At 45.9% G+C, this 18590-nt stretch overlaps 1 protein-coding gene across 1 annotated transcript in view; it reads left to right on the plus strand.

Moving 5' to 3' along the window:
- Positions 1-18590, plus strand: part of LOC138452928 (NACHT, LRR and PYD domains-containing protein 12-like) — a 716497-nt gene that overhangs the window by 378714 nt on the left and 319193 nt on the right. The window contains exon 5 of the mRNA XM_069605289.1: positions 15206-15376. Coding sequence (XP_069461390.1) covers positions 15206-15376 — 171 coding nt within the window. The remainder of the gene's footprint in view (positions 1-15205; positions 15377-18590) is intronic.

Below are 18590 nucleotides of genomic sequence, written 5' to 3' on the forward strand. Positions count from 1 at the left end.
ATGCACCTCGCTATCCAGTGACCAGACTAGGCCCAGCTGTCCCTTTCCAGGAGAGTCTAGCTGATGCGCCTCGCTATCCAGTGACCAGACTAGGCCCAGCTGTCCCTTTCCAGGAGAGCCCAGCTGATGCACCTCGCTATCCAGTGACCAGACTAGGCCCAGCTGTCCCCTCCAGAAGAGCCCAGGTCATGAACCTTGCTATCCAGTGACCAGGCTAGGCCCAGCTGTCCCTTTCTAGGAGGGCCCAGGTCATGAACCTTGCTATCCAGTGACCAGACTAGGCCCAGCTGTCCCTTTCCAGGAGAGTCTAGCTGATGCGCCTCGCTATCCGGTGACCAGACTAGGCCCAGCTGTCCCTTTCTAGGAGAGCCCAGCTGATGCGCCTCGCTATCCAGTGACCAGACTAGGCCCAGCTGTCCCTTTCTAGGAGAGCCCAGCTGATGCGCCTCGCTATCCAGTGACCAGACTAGGCCCAGCTGTCCCTTTCCAGGAGAGTCTAGCTGATGCGCCTCGCTATCCAGTGACCAGACTAGGCCCAGCTGCCCCTTTCCAGGAGAGCCCAGCTGATGCGCCTCGCTATCCAGTGACCAGACTAGGCCCAGCTGTCCCTTTCCAGGAGAGCCCAGCTGATGCGCCTCGCTATCCAGGGACCAGACTAGGCCCAGCTGCCCCTTTCCAGGAGAGCCCAGCTGATGCGCCTCGCTATCCAGTGACCAGGCTAGGCCCAGCTGCCCCTTTCTAGGAGAGCCTAGCTGATGCGCCTCGCTATCCAGTGACCAGACTAGGCCCAGCTGTCCCTTTCCAGGAGAGCCTAGCTGATGCGCCTCGCTATCCAGTGACCAGACTAGGCCCAGCTGTCCCTTTCCAGGAGAGCCTAGCTGATGCGCCTCGCTATCCAGTGACCAGACTAGGCCCAGCTGTCCCTTTCCAGGAGAGCCCAGCTGATGCGCCTCGCTATCCAGTGACCAGGCTAGGCCCAGCTGCCCCTTTCCAGGGGTGCCCAGCTGATGCGCCTCGCTATCCAGTGACCAGGCTAGGCCCAGCTGCCCCTTTCCAGGAGAGCCTAGCTGATGCGCCTCGCTATCCAGTGACCAGACTAGGCCCAGCTGTCCCTTTCCAGGAGAGCCTAGCTGATGCGCCTCGCTATCCAGTGACCAGACTAGGCCCAGCTGTCCCTTTCCAGGAGAGCCCAGCTGATGCGCCTCGCTATCCAGTGACCAGGCTAGGCCCAGCTGTCCCTTTCCAGGAGAGTCTAGCTGATGCGCCTCGCTATCCAGTGACCAGGCTAGGCCCAGCTGCCCCTTTCTAGGAGAGCCCAGCTGATGAACCTCGCTATCCAGTGACCAGACTAGGCCCAGCTGTCCCTTTCTAGGAGAGCCCAGCTGATGCACCTCGCTATCCAGTGACCAGACTAGGCCCAGCTGTCCCTTTCTAGGAGAGCCCAGCTGATGCACCTCGCTATCCAGTGACCAGACTAGGCCCAGCTGTCCCTTTCCAGGAGAGCCCAGCTGATGCGCCTCGCTATCCAGTGACCAGGCTAGGCCCAGCTGTCCCTTTCTAGGAGAGCCCGCCGCTGCACAGTGACCAGATCTTGCCTCGCTGTCCAGAAACCTGGTTTGCTATCCAGGCTACCCCATTCAAGTGCTTGTTGTGAGTATTTCCCTTCCCCAGTAACCACAAACAGCATCCCTTGCTTTGTTACCTTGTATTAGGTCCAATCCCATAGAAATACTATAACTACCCTATAAAAATTCTTCACATTGTCAAAATCCTCTGTGTATCTTGTTCTTTAATCTACATGTGTTAGCGCCATTCTTTCCAATCCTTTTAGTCCATTGTATAAGTCCTTAGTAATATTTGGAATACATTTATTAACTCCCACATGAAGAGACACACGGTGTGAGGGGGTTAAAACTGCAGCTTAACCCTTTTCACGGGCTCCTCTTTTCTATCCACTAAAATATAGTCTCAGTTAAACTTGTAATTTCCTTTTCAAACCGATTTCCCCTGTGCAACTGCTTTCATTTTCAAAACCGATGTTTCCTTCCCCTTTAAAAATCCCATACCGTCAACCATTCAGAGTTACCCTTTCACTTTCATATCCTATCTGTGAGGAGTCTTTGTACGTTAGCGTCAAAACCGAATTCCGATTTTGCCTGTTTAGCCAAAATTCCACACCTTTTTGCTATTTAAACCCGTGAAATGAAGCAAATGCAATTTCTCCTCATGTGATTTGGCTGCAATGTGTTTTTCCTTCCAAAGTTGATTTTCTGAATTGTATGTCCGTTGTTAGTCCATTGCCTTGTAGTTTGCTAGTTTTCCCACTTCTTTTATACTGCCATACTCCTTTTTACCTTATTCATTCAACCGCACATGTAAAACAAATATTTAGTCATTCCGAGTGCTATTTTGCTCAATTTCAAGGATTTTCTATTCGATTTTGCCTCCCATTCAGAGGGGGAAGGTCGGATGTTCATTCTGTTTGTTGCCTAGTATACCTGGCTCCTTGCTACACCTTTCTGCCCACACCAAATTCGGTTAACAGGGGTTCGAGGGGGTGTTGCAGGGGGAAACATTAACTGTGGTGCTGTTAGAAAATACCACCCGAAAAGTAATCTTGCCTTTATTCAATTGTGTATTGTATATCTTATGTAACAAGTTCAAACTAAGTGTATTCTATCAATTTACAGTGTGATTATCACCACACTGGTGATTGCCTCCCTATATTAAATGTGTGTGATTTCCATTGCAATTTAAAAATAAATAAGTATTGTATCATTACACATCGTCAAACAAAAAGGGGATACCCGATTCCAACCTGGTCCTTCGGGCTATACAATATATATAGGAGCAACACTATGGAATTGGATGAGGGATGACACCTTATACCAAGTTCATCTTTTCATATATATCGATAAACAATTTTTTCAACACAAAATTAACTTTCATTATTCCAAATTGTTAAAAATGAATCAGTTGACAAACATTAATTTGCACAATTTCATTACACAACGGCCTGGTTCATGGTCCATCACGACCCAGGGAATTTGTAAGGGGGGGTGTGAGACGGGTTGGGTGCCTTCCCAAACTGAATTAGTAATAAATAAAATAAAAGTGTTTTAATTGTGCGCTTCATCCCCGGCCAGTAGAAGGAGTCCTGGTCTGGAGTGTACCGCGCCATTGAAATCCTTAACACTATAATAACAATCATGACTTTTATCAACCCCAACATTCCTCAAAAGAATTGGTGGTGCTAATTTCAACTTCTGGGCACCTTTGGTCTGGAACTCCGTCCCGCTTCAAATGAAAAACTGTGTGTGTCTTGATGAAAGAACAGTTTGATAAATTGTCAACTTGTTGACTCCAGGATATCAGAACCCGACTGTTTCCAATGTTTCTCTGTATGTTATTTTTGTCTTTGTGAGCGCTCTGAGGCCTGTGGGAAAATAGCACTATACAAAAATTAACATAGATAGATATTAATTGCCTAACCTCATCTTATTTTGTCTGATATCTATGCCAATTCTATTTGTAACCCAACAAACCTCATTATCTCACTACCAGATGCTGCCAAAAAACTCCCCCAACCGGGCTTACGAGTGGAAACCATTTTACATTTGAGTATTAATTTTAAAAGAATACATATTTATATGAAACCGTGCTTTCCTTCTTATCAGGGAGCTATATTCTTCATTCATTTAAGCATTTCTCATTTTGTGTAATATTAAAGCACGCTTCATTTCCTTTGCCACCGCAAATCAAGTGTGTGACTTTTTACTTTTTAATGAAGGCAGTCTAATCCTGATTTCTAAAATGATGGACAGGAGGGTGAACTATTTGGCCCTTCTATCAATTTATACAAACGGTTTAAGACTATTTTGTCCACACGGCCTACCCCGACATCTTGGAAAACTGTTGTGTATGGCTTGGCTGGGTAAGCAGGAATGTTGTGATGTCATGTGGAGTGTTGATGCCTGAGTGTTGGAATGTGTGAGTGAAGGTTCTAGCCTTGGTCAGTTGGTTAGCCCTCTGCCTGGGTGATGGGCCGCCAGTGTTATTGTCCTATTAATGTAACGTACTTAAGAACTATGTAACTGCTTGTGAAGGTATCCTGAGAAGCTGTAATAAACCTTATCAAAGAAGGCTTGAGAGTCACTTCACTACATTGGCGACGAGTCGGTCAAGATAAGAAGAATCTACGTGTGAGACTGCTGGACAGACTGGTGAACCTGCTGCAGGGGGTGCAGGTAGGAGGATCAGGACATCACTGCCCCCAAAAGAAGTTAGGCCCATCACCCAGGGCGGTAAAAGGTGGAGGAGGAGTGCCTCAGTATTGCATGATCCCCCTGTTCAATACCCAGTGGGGAAAATAGTGTCCAGGCGCTGAGAGGGAGAGTGCCTCATTAGATTGGAGGAGAAAAGAATCTAGAATCTCCGAAAAGCTAGACTGATGGAAGCCCCCATGATCTGAAGTTTTTATGTTGGTGTAGCAGGGGATGTGAACTTGGCATGGTTCCACCTATGGATAATGGTGTATCCCGTCGCAACTTAATTGAACACACTTTGGAAATAAGTCAGGAGCGACTTCAATGAGCTTCGAGTTAAATGGACTCTGCACGTTGTTTTTTTTTGGTTGGTCTGGATTTGGAGCCCACATGGGTGCCCAGCGGTGGTCTATGCACTTAGTTTGCTGTATGGTAATGGTGACGGTTGGGCTTGGAGCAGTGCGTCTTACCTTGTGGCCGGCCGATGAATGGTGACGCCATGGTCAGCTGGAGGGAGTTGGTAAAGGCGTGGAACTTCTCTTTCGTTCCAGCGCTCCTAATCCTCTTCCCTGCTGCCGTCAGGGCAGCGGGCGCTGCGTCGATCCAATCCTGTGACGTGTACTTTGAAGTAAAGTACCCAAGGCCGTCCTCCGGTGTGACTAGGAAGTCCCTCCATATTATTCGTTATGGAGAAACACTAGCCAGGGGGAGGAGGAGTGCTGGAGGTACTAATAAGCAGGTGTGTCAAGGAACTGGAGAGAAATCCGAGCGTCATGATGAATTGTTGCAGTTCACGTGGGCGTGGACGGCCGGAAAGCTGTACAAGGAAGTTTATGGCAGTGAAGTCCGGTATGTGTTGGTTGTTCACGGCAGCTAACGCAAGGCCACGTTGGACTGGGAATGCCACGCAGTGTAGTAGCGTCGTGACATGCGTTCGAGGATCAGCTGCAATGGTCTAGGGTTGGGACATGGTGAGGTGGACCTGCGTTTTGCGGAAATGAGATTATACGTCGAGGTACAGATCGGAACGCTGTGCTTAGAAGAAGTACTGCGTGCGACAGCTGGAAAGGAAACAACATCTATTGGCTTCCGCTATATAGTTGTTGTTGGAGAAGATCTAAGCAAAGGAAATATATCCTTTTATCAGTTTGGCATTGGTATGGTTAATTTGATATGGAAAATGGTCCACGCACTTAAGCAGTCTGATGTCTTGCTGATTATGGTCCCAGAATGGGAAGTCTAGGAATCCTCATTGAAGTTGAGTCAGTGACTGGTGATGAGAATGTGGGTGAGTACTGGCAGCTGTCCAGATGGATGGGTCGTGTGTGAGGTATTGCAGTGCAGAGAAGTGCAGAGTGCAGTGTTTGGCATGTACCTTGTAGTTCTAACACATTTTGAGGATTTTCAGCTTTTAGGTCGTGCTTAAGCAACATGGACTTTTAGGATTGGACTTGGGTGGGTTCATGACATCTAACGTCTTATAGACTAGATTTAACATTTTGAGGATTTGCAGTGTTTAGGTTACCGATTTGCGACATGGACTTTTAGGATTGGGTTGTATTGGGTTTGTACTTGATATCTGTTATGGTTCAATTGATACAACTTTTAGTAAGTGTGTAGAGTATTGCAACATGTAATGTGTTAAGCGTGATTGTGAAGCATGGCGTATGGTATGGAATCCCTGCATGAGTGTGGGGGAGAGGACATTGGGGGTAGCGCCTTCAATTTTGTGTCACAGGTGTGGATATGACCACCTGATTATTGTGGGGGTAGTGCCTCCTATGTGTTTGGGGGAAGTTTAAACTAAATTTATAAGTGTGGTTTCGCTGATGACATGTGAGTGCCAATCAACATGTTGTTGTGTCTGGTGGTAGAGCCTCCAGTACAGTATGTTCGGGATTGTGGGAGAAGTCTTGCATGGTTCAGCAATGTATGTTTGTTTGTGGTGGTAGCGCCACCAGTTCAGACGGGGTGTGACTGCGATGGTAGTCATGCATGGTAAAACTACATATGCTTGTGTGTGGTAGTGGCGCCGCCAGTTCAGTGAGGGCGTGACCGTGTTAGTATTCATGCAGGGTTTATAGCTATTATTGCTGGGTGGTAGCACCCCCAGTCAGTCGAGGTGTGACTGCGTTGGTAGTCATGCATGATATAAAGAGGTATATATGTCGAGTGGTAGCACCCCCGGTGTTGGTGAGGGCATGTCTGTGGTGATGTGCATGCAGAGTCACACATATACTTTGACCTAGTGGTCCTGTACCACATCTATTTTATTCGTTTGCATGCAAGCGGTTGTGTTTGGCTGCACTGTGTGCTCATGTATGGCTCGTTCCACCTTTCAGGGTCCAGAGTGTGCTAGTAACATTTAGTTGTTGGTCTCGGTGTGCCTGGCCAGTGCATCGGGAATATGTTGAGTGGCAGAGTGGCAGTGCACATGCTGTGTGCTTGCCCTGGTCATCCGAGTCGGTGTGGATGGGGTGTGTTGGTGTGAGTGGAGGTTGTCTTGTGGTGTTTTGTATGTTGTGGGTCAGCGCAAGGAGGGGAGGTGTGTTGGGTAGTGCTTGGTGTGTGTAGTGTGCTAATGTAAAGGGGGAGATGTGTTGTGTATGGCTTGGCTGGGTAAGCAGGAATGTTGTGATGTCATGTGGAGTGTTGATGCCTGAGTGTTGGAATGTGTGAGTGAAGGTTCTAGCCTTGGTCAGTTGGTTAGCCCTCTGCCTGGGTGATGGGCCGCCAGTGTTATTGTCCTATTAATGTAACGTACTTAAGAACTATGTAACTGCTTGTGAAGGTATCCTGAGAAGCTGTAATAAACCTTACAAGAATATCAAAGAAGGCTTGAGAGTCACTTCACTACAAAAACCTTGTATATTGTCCCCATCTTCCAGAAGGGTGACTGGTTAGATTCAACATACAATAGGCCCATTGCCCCTCTGCAAGACTTTTTTGGATGTAATCTTGAAAAACTGGACGCAGCAGTCAGGGGCCCATGGCCTTAACCAAGTGAGCTTTAGGAAAGACTTAGCAACCTCCTTAAACTCTTTGATATTAAATCTATCACAGAATCAAGCCTGCTTGCAACACTATTCCTTATGCTTAGTATTTGTTGACTGTACTCAGGCTTTTGATAGTCAATCGTGCTAAGTTGTGGGCTAACCTTCTCTTATCAATATTTTGGGATATGATCACTCTTGCACCCAGGTCCAACTTTGCTTAGATAGTGAGGGGGATTTATCAGATTCAGTGTCTACCTTACGGGGTCTGCGACAAGGTTGTGTCTTTGTACCAGCCTTTTTAGTATCGATATCCCAGACCTCAGTATTTGGTTTTCTCAAAGTAACTCCTTCCCTTCCCATCTGAGCACTACCCAGATTTGCCATCTGGCATATGCCAATGACATTGTGCTCCTGGATCGGACCCCCATTGGGCTACAATGATTAACACTTTCCTTATCAAGCTTCTTCAAGGAGCTATATGTGGGAATCTACTCGACCATTAAAAAAGTCTTCATTTTTAATCTGCAGTGATCTAAACAGGCTAAATGTAAGTGCTATCTGGAGATTAAACTTCTGCAAACTCTGGATAGTTGGAAATATCTGGTTTGAGAGATCTGCATCCAAACACAGTGGCTTTTGCTGCTCAAATGAAAAATATCCCTCTTAAATATGGGAACTTTTAAGTAACCTCTGTGAACAAATGTTACAGAGGAATAATAGCTCCTTGTTTATTATACAGTGCCCAGACCAATTGTGTCTCTATTAACTGGACAAAATTACAGCTTTCCCGATATCCCGCCGGTAATTCCGGCGGGATAGCAGGAAAGCTGCATTAGCGTCACGCCGCCCGATATCTGGTATTACTGGGATATTAGGAGTGGCGTTGTAACGGTAAGTTCCCATTCCCATGGGACGGGAACCACTGGAGCACCGGCACCGTGGTTCACGGTGCGCGTGCTTCAGTCATTTATCTGCCGGTAGGGCCCTGAACTACGGGCAGGTCAATACTACCGGTAGTTCACTGCACCCATCGGCAGACCTGGAGTATGCCAGTCCGTAAAAAATTCCAGAGCCGGTATTACTAGCCGTTTTACCAGTATTTGGTCAGGACCGGCATGCTCATAATGAGGCGCATTGTCTCAATCTCTCGAACGGGGCCCCAATCAAAATGTGCCATTATGTCCCCCGCTCTCTCCAATCTCTTGTTGATTGGAAATCCCTGCTTCTACATTACATGAAGAAATAGCAAATCGTTAAGCATTTTCTCTGCTGTCTATTCTTAATAAGGCCTGGCCGGATCACTCTTGTATAGCACTCGATAATTGGGTAGTCAAAGGAGACAACATTTTAGACACTTAATTTGAATGCAATGAATCTTGTCACTAATCCAACTGCTGTTAAAAAAAACCAGATGGATATTTGATTGGATAACTACTAGAGATCAGACTATGACCTACAACGTCTCCTGGGAAGAAAAGCGCCTTGATCTACTTCCCAAATATCTGACTACTTTTCCAGGTGTAAGACGTTTTTTAGACTTAGATTCAATTTGTTTCTAGGTCACAAAGTATTGGGTGCTCGTTCCAATATTCCCAGGCACTTGCGACTGTGCAAATAATGTCAGGATCATAAGTCCATTGAAAATGCACAACACCCTTTCATGGAATGCCCGATGCTTCCATTTTACTTGGTACTCATCTTTCTTTAACAGGCGCTACTATTAAGTATTTATCTAAGATTTGATGTCAAATAGTTCAATAGAAGTTCTTACCAAATAGCTGTTGTGCTTGATACTTTGGTGTATGGTGTGTATCTCTTATGTGTTTTTATTAGGATTAATGATTGTGAAAGGATTTCTCTTTTAAACCAAACCACTATAAAAAAAATAACTTGTATTTTAGCGAGCAAACGGATTAGCCTTACTTTATCGGGTATCAAGTTTATTCATTTAATTTCCAGTACTTGTCAGTAGCTAGTTGTTTAAAAGTGTTTAGTAATGGGTTTTTCAATTGAAAGTCTGTTGACAAATCCAGCTAGTGCAAAAACACACCTATGCAATTAAGATTGGAGACAGACTTTAACTGAAGCTAGCGCCTACACACTCTACACCATATCTAGCTCCCCATTCAAGAAAAGAGCAGAATTGACCAAATTTCGGCAGACATTTCCTGATTCTAGATCTAGAGCTCAACTGATGCGCCGAAGGTTCGACCTATGGCTGACTACAAAAGTACTGACATAATGACAAGGAACTCAAGAACGTTGCACTAATTGCAGATTTACACACTTGAACATCTTCCAACAGTATGCGAGAGTTTGGCTGGCCAACGCAGAGCATATTATTACAAATACTTCAAAGAATACAGAAACGTTGGTCAGCAAAACATGTGGAACGTGATAATCAATGCAGAATCGATATCATTAAATATTAACACAATAAGATTTCTCGACGAATTAAAACTGCAAGCATACAATCTTGAAAGCAAGACTCCGATCATAAGGGCTGATATAAAATCTTTACAAATACAGAGCCTTTGTAATCATATACCAAGGAGGAGTACTTTGAACATGTTTGTTTGAGAAATGCATGATTTTAATTCACATACTATGAAAAGTTTCTAATTGAACACTAATTTATGTTTTATATTACTAATGACATCTGAATATACATGCTATGTTTTATCTGCAAAGTGAAAGCCTTAATTTAAACCAAATCACTTGATTTAATAATTTTACCTCTTTTTGAAAGAAAATGCGTTTATTAATGGATTTTTTAGTACTGAATTTTGGCTAGTTGTATATTGTATGGAGCTTTGTATTGTTTTCGGAATATTTTGTGTAAGCTTATAATATGTAACCATCACCCAATTTAAATAATAAATTGTAAAGACGGTGACACTTCTTGAAGAAGGTTAACAGAAGTGATTTATTCAATTAAAGTCTTACAGCAAAATCCCCAGCTCTGTTAGCCGCTGCCTTCACTTCACCAGCTGCTCTTTTCCAAACACAGCCTTCCTTTCTGGATTGTGCTGCTGTGCTCCACTGGTTGCATTGGAGCACAGCAGCTGTACCCAGGCCAGGCTAAATGCGGCGTAGAACATGGGGGGGCAGGGGGGACAAATCCCCCCCACAATTGTAAGTGGGGGGATGTAATGTCATTTATCCCCCCAGAATATGTTTGGTGTGTCGTACAGGGATCTGTTTTTGAAGTGGGGGAGGGGCTACAGCCCTCTCCCCCCTGACCCCCGAAGCATGGGGGCAATATCCTAGGGGCAGATGGGTGATCATCTGCCCCCAGGGAAGGGGCAAAACAAAAAATGTAAATATTATTTTTAAACATAGTTTTGGGTGGGGGTGGGTGCAGGTGGGGCCACTAACCACCAGGGATTTTTGCAAGAGGGTGGCCCTCTCCCCCCACCCTAAGTGGATGGGGGCACTTTATGTAGACTTCCCTGGGGGCAGAGTTCATTTGGGGTGGGGGGGTGAGGCTACTGCAAATATTGTCAGAGCCACCCCCCCAAGCCTGGGGCAGTATGTTTTGCCCCCCTGGGGGCAGATGGCCACACACATGTGCCCATCCGCCCCTAGGGAAGGGGATAAACAAAAATATATTATAACTTGTTTTGGGGGGGGTTGGTGGGTCAGGGGGGACCCACTAGACCACCAGGATTTTTTTTTGTGTTTGAAAGGGGGGGTGGCCCTCTCTCCCCACCCTGAGTGGATGGGGGCACCTTATGTAGCCCTCCCTGGGGGCAGATTTCTGCCCCTAGGAAGGGGTACATGAGATGCCCCCATCCATTTGGGGTTAGGGGGAAAGGCCACTGCAAATATTGCAGATCCAGCCCCCAAGCCTGGGGCAGTAAGTTTTGCCCCGCCTGGGGGCAGATGGCCACACACATGTGCCCATCTGCCCCTAGGAAAGGGGCACAACTAAAATAAAACAAATTATAACTTGTTTTGGGTGGGTGTGGGGAGCCACTGAACCACCATGGATGTTATTAGTGGAAAGGGGGTGGCCCTCTCCCCCCACCCCAAATGGATGGGGGGCATCTCATGTAGCCCTCCCTGGGGGCAGATTGCTAGATTGAGGTTATCAGTGGGTTAGCCTTTTCCCTTTGCGCCCAGGTAGGTGCACCCACACATATGAGGTACAGTTTGTTTCGTCGCGACACCTCTGCGAACACGGGAAGGTAGCACATCTGTTATTGGCGGCGTGGTTCGGTGGGTGGGCAGAGGGAAATGTCTCTGAAATTTGGTGGAAAAAACAAAATTTTCAGACATTTCACTCTGGACACCCACCGAAACACGCCGCCAACAACACATGTCCTACCATCCTGCGTTCCCACAGGTGTCCTAATGACCTACCTGGGCGCAAAAAGAAAAGGCTAACCCACTGGTAACCCCAAGCCTTTCGGCACAGCAGATTTTGCTCATGTGGACAACATACAGACTTGGGCCTATGATGTCGAAGCCACCAAGGAAAACAGGGAACCTCATGCATTTCTGAAAAGAGGACACCCGTGGGAATCCACAGAGGTCTGACTTGCGCGAATTGCCCCAATATGTATTACCCACAATCCCCGGCAAATTCCGATACATTACGACCACCTACATTTGGGGAAAAAAGGGGCCACATTTGTTCGAGATATCTTATGTAACATAAAAGTTACAAGGGATTGAATGGCGACATACCGGAATCACCAAAAAAGCCCTTGGCAGAAATACCCATGGCAGTTAAGGGGTTAAGACGGTAAAGCCCCAGAAGAGATATAATTTGTAAGGTAGCTCAGTGAGTTAATGCTCCAAATGCAGATTGTGCACAGGAATATGTAACACCTGTGTTCAGCACCTGGCTTAATCTTCCGGTGGGATAATAGGCAGAGTGAATGCATTCAGCTTCCGATGCAACACAGCATTTTCCAGGTCAATTGGTTCAGAAAAAGTGGTGGAAAACACTATTACTGTTGCTTTTTCTAATTGGCCAGATTTTCGTGCATTTTCTGGGCAGAGTTCGGGAGCCGAGTGGACACACCAGGACCCCCTGTATTTCTCGCTCCACCAGACAAATGCAGCCTTACTGCCAGCATGGATTCTCATGCTGGAAATAAGGAAAGGGATTCCTCTGGGATCTCCTTGGAAATTAAACCTTGTAAAACTGGGCGGAGTCCAGAGGAAGCCATTGTCAATTCCGCCAGCAATCGCTAATTGCGCGAGGTATTTACACTCTTCCAGAGTGGAAAAGCAATGCGATTTCACCTGCCTTTTACATTAAAATCTTCCATTTGTGGCGGAAAAGTAAAAACTTGCGGCAATGGAAGTGGTCCACTCCATGCAGTTTACTCTGCGCCTTGATGCTTGTGGGTTTTCGTGATGCTACACATGTAATACATAAATAAATACATTTAACATGACCCCAGATAAATGCCAATTCGTGATCAGAATGAGTGAGCATGGCATGTCGCTGGTAAGAGGGTGTATTGCGCTTCTTGAGTGCGTTGGTAAATGCCCTTAATTGCCATCTCGCATTAAGCAGGTGCTTAAACCCATCTGTGTGGATTGCACAATAATAAGTCGACAGAGGTATATCAAATGGCCAATTTCGCTCTTTGGGTGACATTGTCAAAGTGGGAGAATGTTGCCCAGCATGTGCCACTTTCTCTGCGGAGTGAATTGTGCCCACCCAGAGGAAGAAGTGTGAAAAACCCACAAGGGCACTGTGCCCTGCTCTTTCTGTATGTGTCTTCCCCACAGGGCGACAGATGCCGACTCAGACATGGGTAAGTCTCAGGTGGCAAGTCTGTACCCTAGTTGATGTGGCAAAGGATTCCAGACTTCCGAGGCTGATAACATTAGTAGCATTGAGTTACATGCCACCTGACAGGTATGTGTGATAAAGTCGCAAAGCAGAGCTGTTAGTGGGCTAAAGCAATGTCTGCCCACCCTCAAAGGGTACGTACGACCAAAAGTAATAGGCCCCTCCCCCCATCATGGCTGTAAGGGCCAGGCTCCAAACCAGGGCAAGAATGCCCTCCAATCATCCATGCCCACAAATAGGGTACCCCTCGTGCTCCAAGAACCCTGTTGAGCAACCACTGTACTTTCCAGGTGATACTAACATTATTTAAAGCCAGAAGTCTAAAAGGTAATCGCTTAATTGCAGCTGGAAATTAGCTCTTGCGTTATCAAAATGTCTTAACCAAGTGTGACATCATCCCCTTCATTTATAAGCAATATGTGTGTTCTCACGTTTCTTCATCCACTGAATTACTGTTAGAAACAAAGGCAAGAGTTGTGTCTCTTGTGTAGGCATTAGGAAGGCAGTTGCCAGCCTCTGGCATAATATGGCTAGCTGTTGCCCTCTCATGGCCAGGTAGAACCATTATGGCAGTGACTGGCAAATGCCTTTCCCCGGCAGACAGTAAAGCAGAAATAAGAGGCCAATTCAAGACACGGAACAAACAGAAGTTAAGACAGACTGCAGCTGCCTTTGCTGTGTTAGGGAGAATATGTTGAGTGTTCAAGCAAGGAGGTATATATTAAGCAAGCAAGCAGTGAGACAAGGGAGAGGCAAAGAAAGGCCAGAGGGGCTCTTTGAATAATGTAACAGAGCAGAGGGCCCATGCTCTGCCGTCCTAGTAACATATGAGAGAATGAAATAGATCAGGCTTTGCAGCAAATGTTAAACGAGAAAGGAACAGAGTCCAGCTCTGCATTCAGAATAACAAAGGCAAAGAAAGGCTAGGCTCTGAAGCCAGCATGAGATGGAATAAGAGGGACCAGACTCATCTTGAGAGGCTGGCCCGGCCCTCGCAGGGGCGCTAGAGGGGCAGCCCACATAGCGGGTGCCCCTCTGGCCACCCCCCTTACCACATACACCTTACCTACTAGGCATCCCCTGGGTCCGATGCATCCGGCTGCGGACCTGGGGAGTGCTTATAAGGGGTTGGCTTGCGATCGCTCATCCTCCTTGTTTGCTGTACCCCCCAGCCGCCGGAGGACAGTCAAAGCAGCAACATCACACACCTGGTCCCTCTACTCCCATAACAGGGCCTACTCAGAGGTACAAACAAGATTCCCTCTTTCGTTGAAACCCCCATCCTTCCATTCCAAGAGACACACACGTCTCCTTGCTCCACACAAAAAAAGTAGCAACTTGCAGTTGGTAGAAAAGGCTGCAACTCCTGTATTTGGCACGAATCCACCTACAGGTAATCTGCCTCTTAATGAGATGGCCTCCTAGCTGTGGCCCACTGGAAGTAATTGTTATTTCCTCTCTCGCACCATGTGCTCATAGTCAGATGACAAATCCAGAAATGCAACATTTAAAGACATGTTCTTTGCTGCTGCATCCTTTAATTTTCTTCTGCTTTCTTATCTTCTTTTCTCTTGTGTTATACAGTGATGATATTTGTAATTTAATACGTACTGCTATTTTAATTTTAATTTTGGGAAAAGTCGAGTTCTTTGACTAAAACACAATAAATAAATAGAAAAAGCAAAGTCCCCAAGGAGTCCCCTGTCCCCCCCAGATTTTATGTGTCTCCTACGCCCCCAAGACAGCTCCCTCCCTAAACTGTCGCAATAATATTTGAGAATATACATAACACATTTTCAGGATCAACTATCACAAAAAATTGCCAACACTGCCTAAAGCAGTACAGTATGAATGTAATTTTTAATTCTCAAGCATGCCCCTATCGCGAGGCATAGGCTGGATGCAGGGTGTGTGTGGCGCTTCTGAGATAAGCCACTGATGATCAATCTAATGAGTACAGAACGCAGTCTGTGGTTCACAGACACTGCGACCTCAGGGCCTGGGGCCTTCACTGTGGGATTTACTAGAGTTTCTGATATTTGGTTCTGCTTCAGTAGAGATTAAACAACACAAGGCCTTGGTGCTTGTGTAGAATCGCTTAACATTCATGCACACTCTTCTTTCTACAGGTTAAGCAAATGCAGATTTTCCCATGGTTCTTTGCTTGCTGAGGACTCCTCTCTGCCTACAGATGGGTTTGATCAAATGCATGCGACCAGATCCAAGTCTTCTGACGAATCGACTATCACTCTGCTGTGCAAAGGGCTTAGAAACCAGCCGTGCCACCTGCAGAAGCTAACGTAAGTGCAGGCACTTTCTAACTCATGTGTACAGCAAGTCTCCCCTTAAGGATATAACTGCCTTACTGCAAAAAGTGAAAAACATTTAACAAAAAAGGCATTGGTTTTTGCTGATGAATAAGCTTTGTAATTTTACTGGAGGCTTCTCTCACCTGTAGCTAGCTCCCGAGCTATTGCCATCATACACAGAGGAAGTAACAATCACTGTGATCTGTAGTAATTGCCTCCAAGCCACAGTCACTTCTCATTACTCACAAATGCCAGGGCACTCGGACCCTTGTCACGGATATGTGCAGTTAGCATTGCCTGCCTGGTTCCACTTCCACTCTGAATCTATTGTGCATTACAGTCCACGATTCCTTTACACTCAACTAGGGCAGCAACACCAGGTGCCGCTCTGGCTACAAAGGACACCAATGCCAGATTTCATTATGTCCAGTTAGGACAGGAATGCCGATTTCATTATGTCCAGTTAGCACACCAATGCCAGATTACATTATATCCATTTAGCGCAGCACTGCCACATTTCATTATGGCCATTTAGCACAGCAATGCCAGATTGCATTAGGTCTATTTAGCACAGCGCTGCCAGATTTCATTATGTCCAGTTAGCACACCAATGCCCAATTGCATTATGTCCATTTAGCACAGCAATGCCAGATTGGATTATGTCCATTTAGCACAGCAATGACAGATTGCATAATGTCCAGTTAGCACACCAATGGCAGATTTCATTATGTCCATTTACACACCAATGCCAGATTCCATTATATCCACTTAGCACATCAATGGCAGATTGCATTATGTCCATTTAGCACAGCAATGCTAGATTTCATTATGTCCAGTTAGCACATCAATGCCAGATTGCATTATGTCCATTTAGCACATCAATGGCAGATTGCATTATGTCCATTTAGCACAGCAATGCCAGATTTCATTATGTCCAGTTAGCACATCAATGCCAGATTGCATTATGTCCATTTAGCACAGCAATGACAGATTGCATTATGTCCAGTTAGCACACCAATGCCCAATGCCAGATTTCATTATATCCACTAAGCACATCAATGGCAGATTTCATTATGTCCATTCAGCACAGCAATGCCAGATTTCATTATGTCCAGTTAGCACAGGAATGCCAGATTTCATTATGTCCAGTTAGCACACCAATGCCAGATTGCATTATATCCATTTAGCGCAGCACTGCCAGATTTCATTATGTCCATTCAGCACAGCAATGCCAGATTTCACAGATCGTATTATAGCCACCAGCAAGCACAGTAAGCTCCAACTCAAGCATGGTCAGTTAGCATTGCAAGGTCACAATCCATAGGTGCTCTGTGTGTGTGGGGGGGGGGTGAAGACATCAGGAAGTAGACACAGACAACTGAGGAAAGTGTGGGCTAGAAACTTTTATTAAAATCACCAAGCGTTTGGGATAAGCCTACCTTGCCCTGTGCTAAGGTGGGATTTCCCTACCCAAATAAAGGTAAGGAAAGTCTGTGTTAGGAAGTCCAAAGCAAATATCCGTCTGTGTCCACTTCTGTTTGTTCAAATTGTGTAGGGATGTCAGCATTAAAGGAAAAAGTGTTAACAAATGTTCTGCGCTTCTCCCAGCTTTGATTTGTAAAGGGGTTCTCATTTCCCCAGGATTCCAAATAGTTCCCTTTCAATCAACAGGGGATCCCTTCCCCAAGCTTTCAAGTCTCTCACTGTTTACACAACAAGTCAATTCCTCTGGATTCTTCCCGGTTTTCAGGCTCATTGGCTCTTTTCATCGACATCATTAAGTTCAACTCTTGATGTTCACAGCGGGCAAGCTGCTCTGGATATTCAACCATAAACGTATAAATGCGTCAAGTGGCTTCTCTCTAGTGGGGTGTAGTCGGTCAAGGCGCAGTTGTCGGACCATGTGGTCCACCCATTACAGGTCACCCAACAAACACACCGGCTTGGCTTTTTTTCCACAGGTACCCCACCACTGCTCCATTTCAATAGTGGTAATGCACTTATATTCTTGCAGTCCTTTGCAACACTTGTTTTCCCACCATTCACTTGCTGGATTATCAAGCTCTCCGTGTGGCTCTTGCCGATGCTTGTTTTTACAACTCACAACTCTTTATATTTATCAACAATGCTTGCTTTTTAAAAATATCCATGCTTCACAGTTCCTTTATAATAATAATTTAGCATTTATATAGCGCTACGAACCTTCAGGCATCTGAGCGCTGCTTATTATTACCCACGGTGTGCGGTGCTCATTTATCGACCTCGGATGGATGGAGGGCTGAGTTTGTCCCTGCCGGGATTCGAAGTTGCGGCCACAGGCATCCGCAGAGGCAGGCTCTGCACGGATGTCAAAGCAGCGCTCTGCTCGTTGTGCTATTTGACCGGCTTGTCATAGCAGGGAACGTTTTTCTCTGTCTTCCACCTATGTGGCATTCACTCACTATTACTTTCCTTTGGTTCAGTATTCAAAATTACTCTTTGATTATTTCAAAATACAGAAATGGCAAATTCCCAGTTCACTCTCCTGCTGGGAATTTGCGCCTTGCAAAGGGGGATCAGACCCTGGCTGTCGTCAGCGTAGTTTGTGTATAGGGTTCCTTCTTCCTCCAGGAAGGGGGATAGTATAGATGTTAAAAAGCGTGGGTGAAATGCACGCTCCCTCTGGTACTCTGCATGGGACCAGGTAGTCATTGGCCATGGCATCGTTATGAAAGACGTAGGCTTTTCGTCCCGATAGAAAATAATTGACCCATTCGGCTGCGTCAGGAGAGAAGTGTGCCGTGTTCTGTAGTCTTTGCGCCAGTATTTTATGATCCACCACGTCAAAAGCTGAAGACCAGTCAAGCAGCATCAACATCACAGTGCTGTCCTTATGGAAGTGATGTAGAGTATTCGCCTTGAGGTCTAACAGGGTGGATTCCATGCTATGGGCCGTCCTAAAGCCCAGTTGATTATGTCCCATCGGGTTATGAGATTCTAAGAAATCTTGGATCCGTAAATGTACAGCCTTATCAAGAATATTCTGCACAAACAGGATATTGGTGATGGGGCGATAATTCTCTGGTAGAGCCGGGTCCAGGGGTGGTATTTTGAATAACGGTGAGATCCAGGCCTGCTTAATGAGGCTGGGGACAATTTTTTCTCTGAAAGATCTGTTTATGAACTTGGTAATTAAAGGTAGGAGTTGTGTTGCGCAGCTATTAAG

The sequence above is a fragment of the Ambystoma mexicanum genome, chromosome 4p (genome assembly GCF_040938575.1).
Source record: "Ambystoma mexicanum isolate Mex_15411 chromosome 4p, UKY_AmexF1_1, whole genome shotgun sequence".
Taxonomy (NCBI): domain Eukaryota; kingdom Metazoa; phylum Chordata; class Amphibia; order Caudata; family Ambystomatidae; genus Ambystoma; species Ambystoma mexicanum.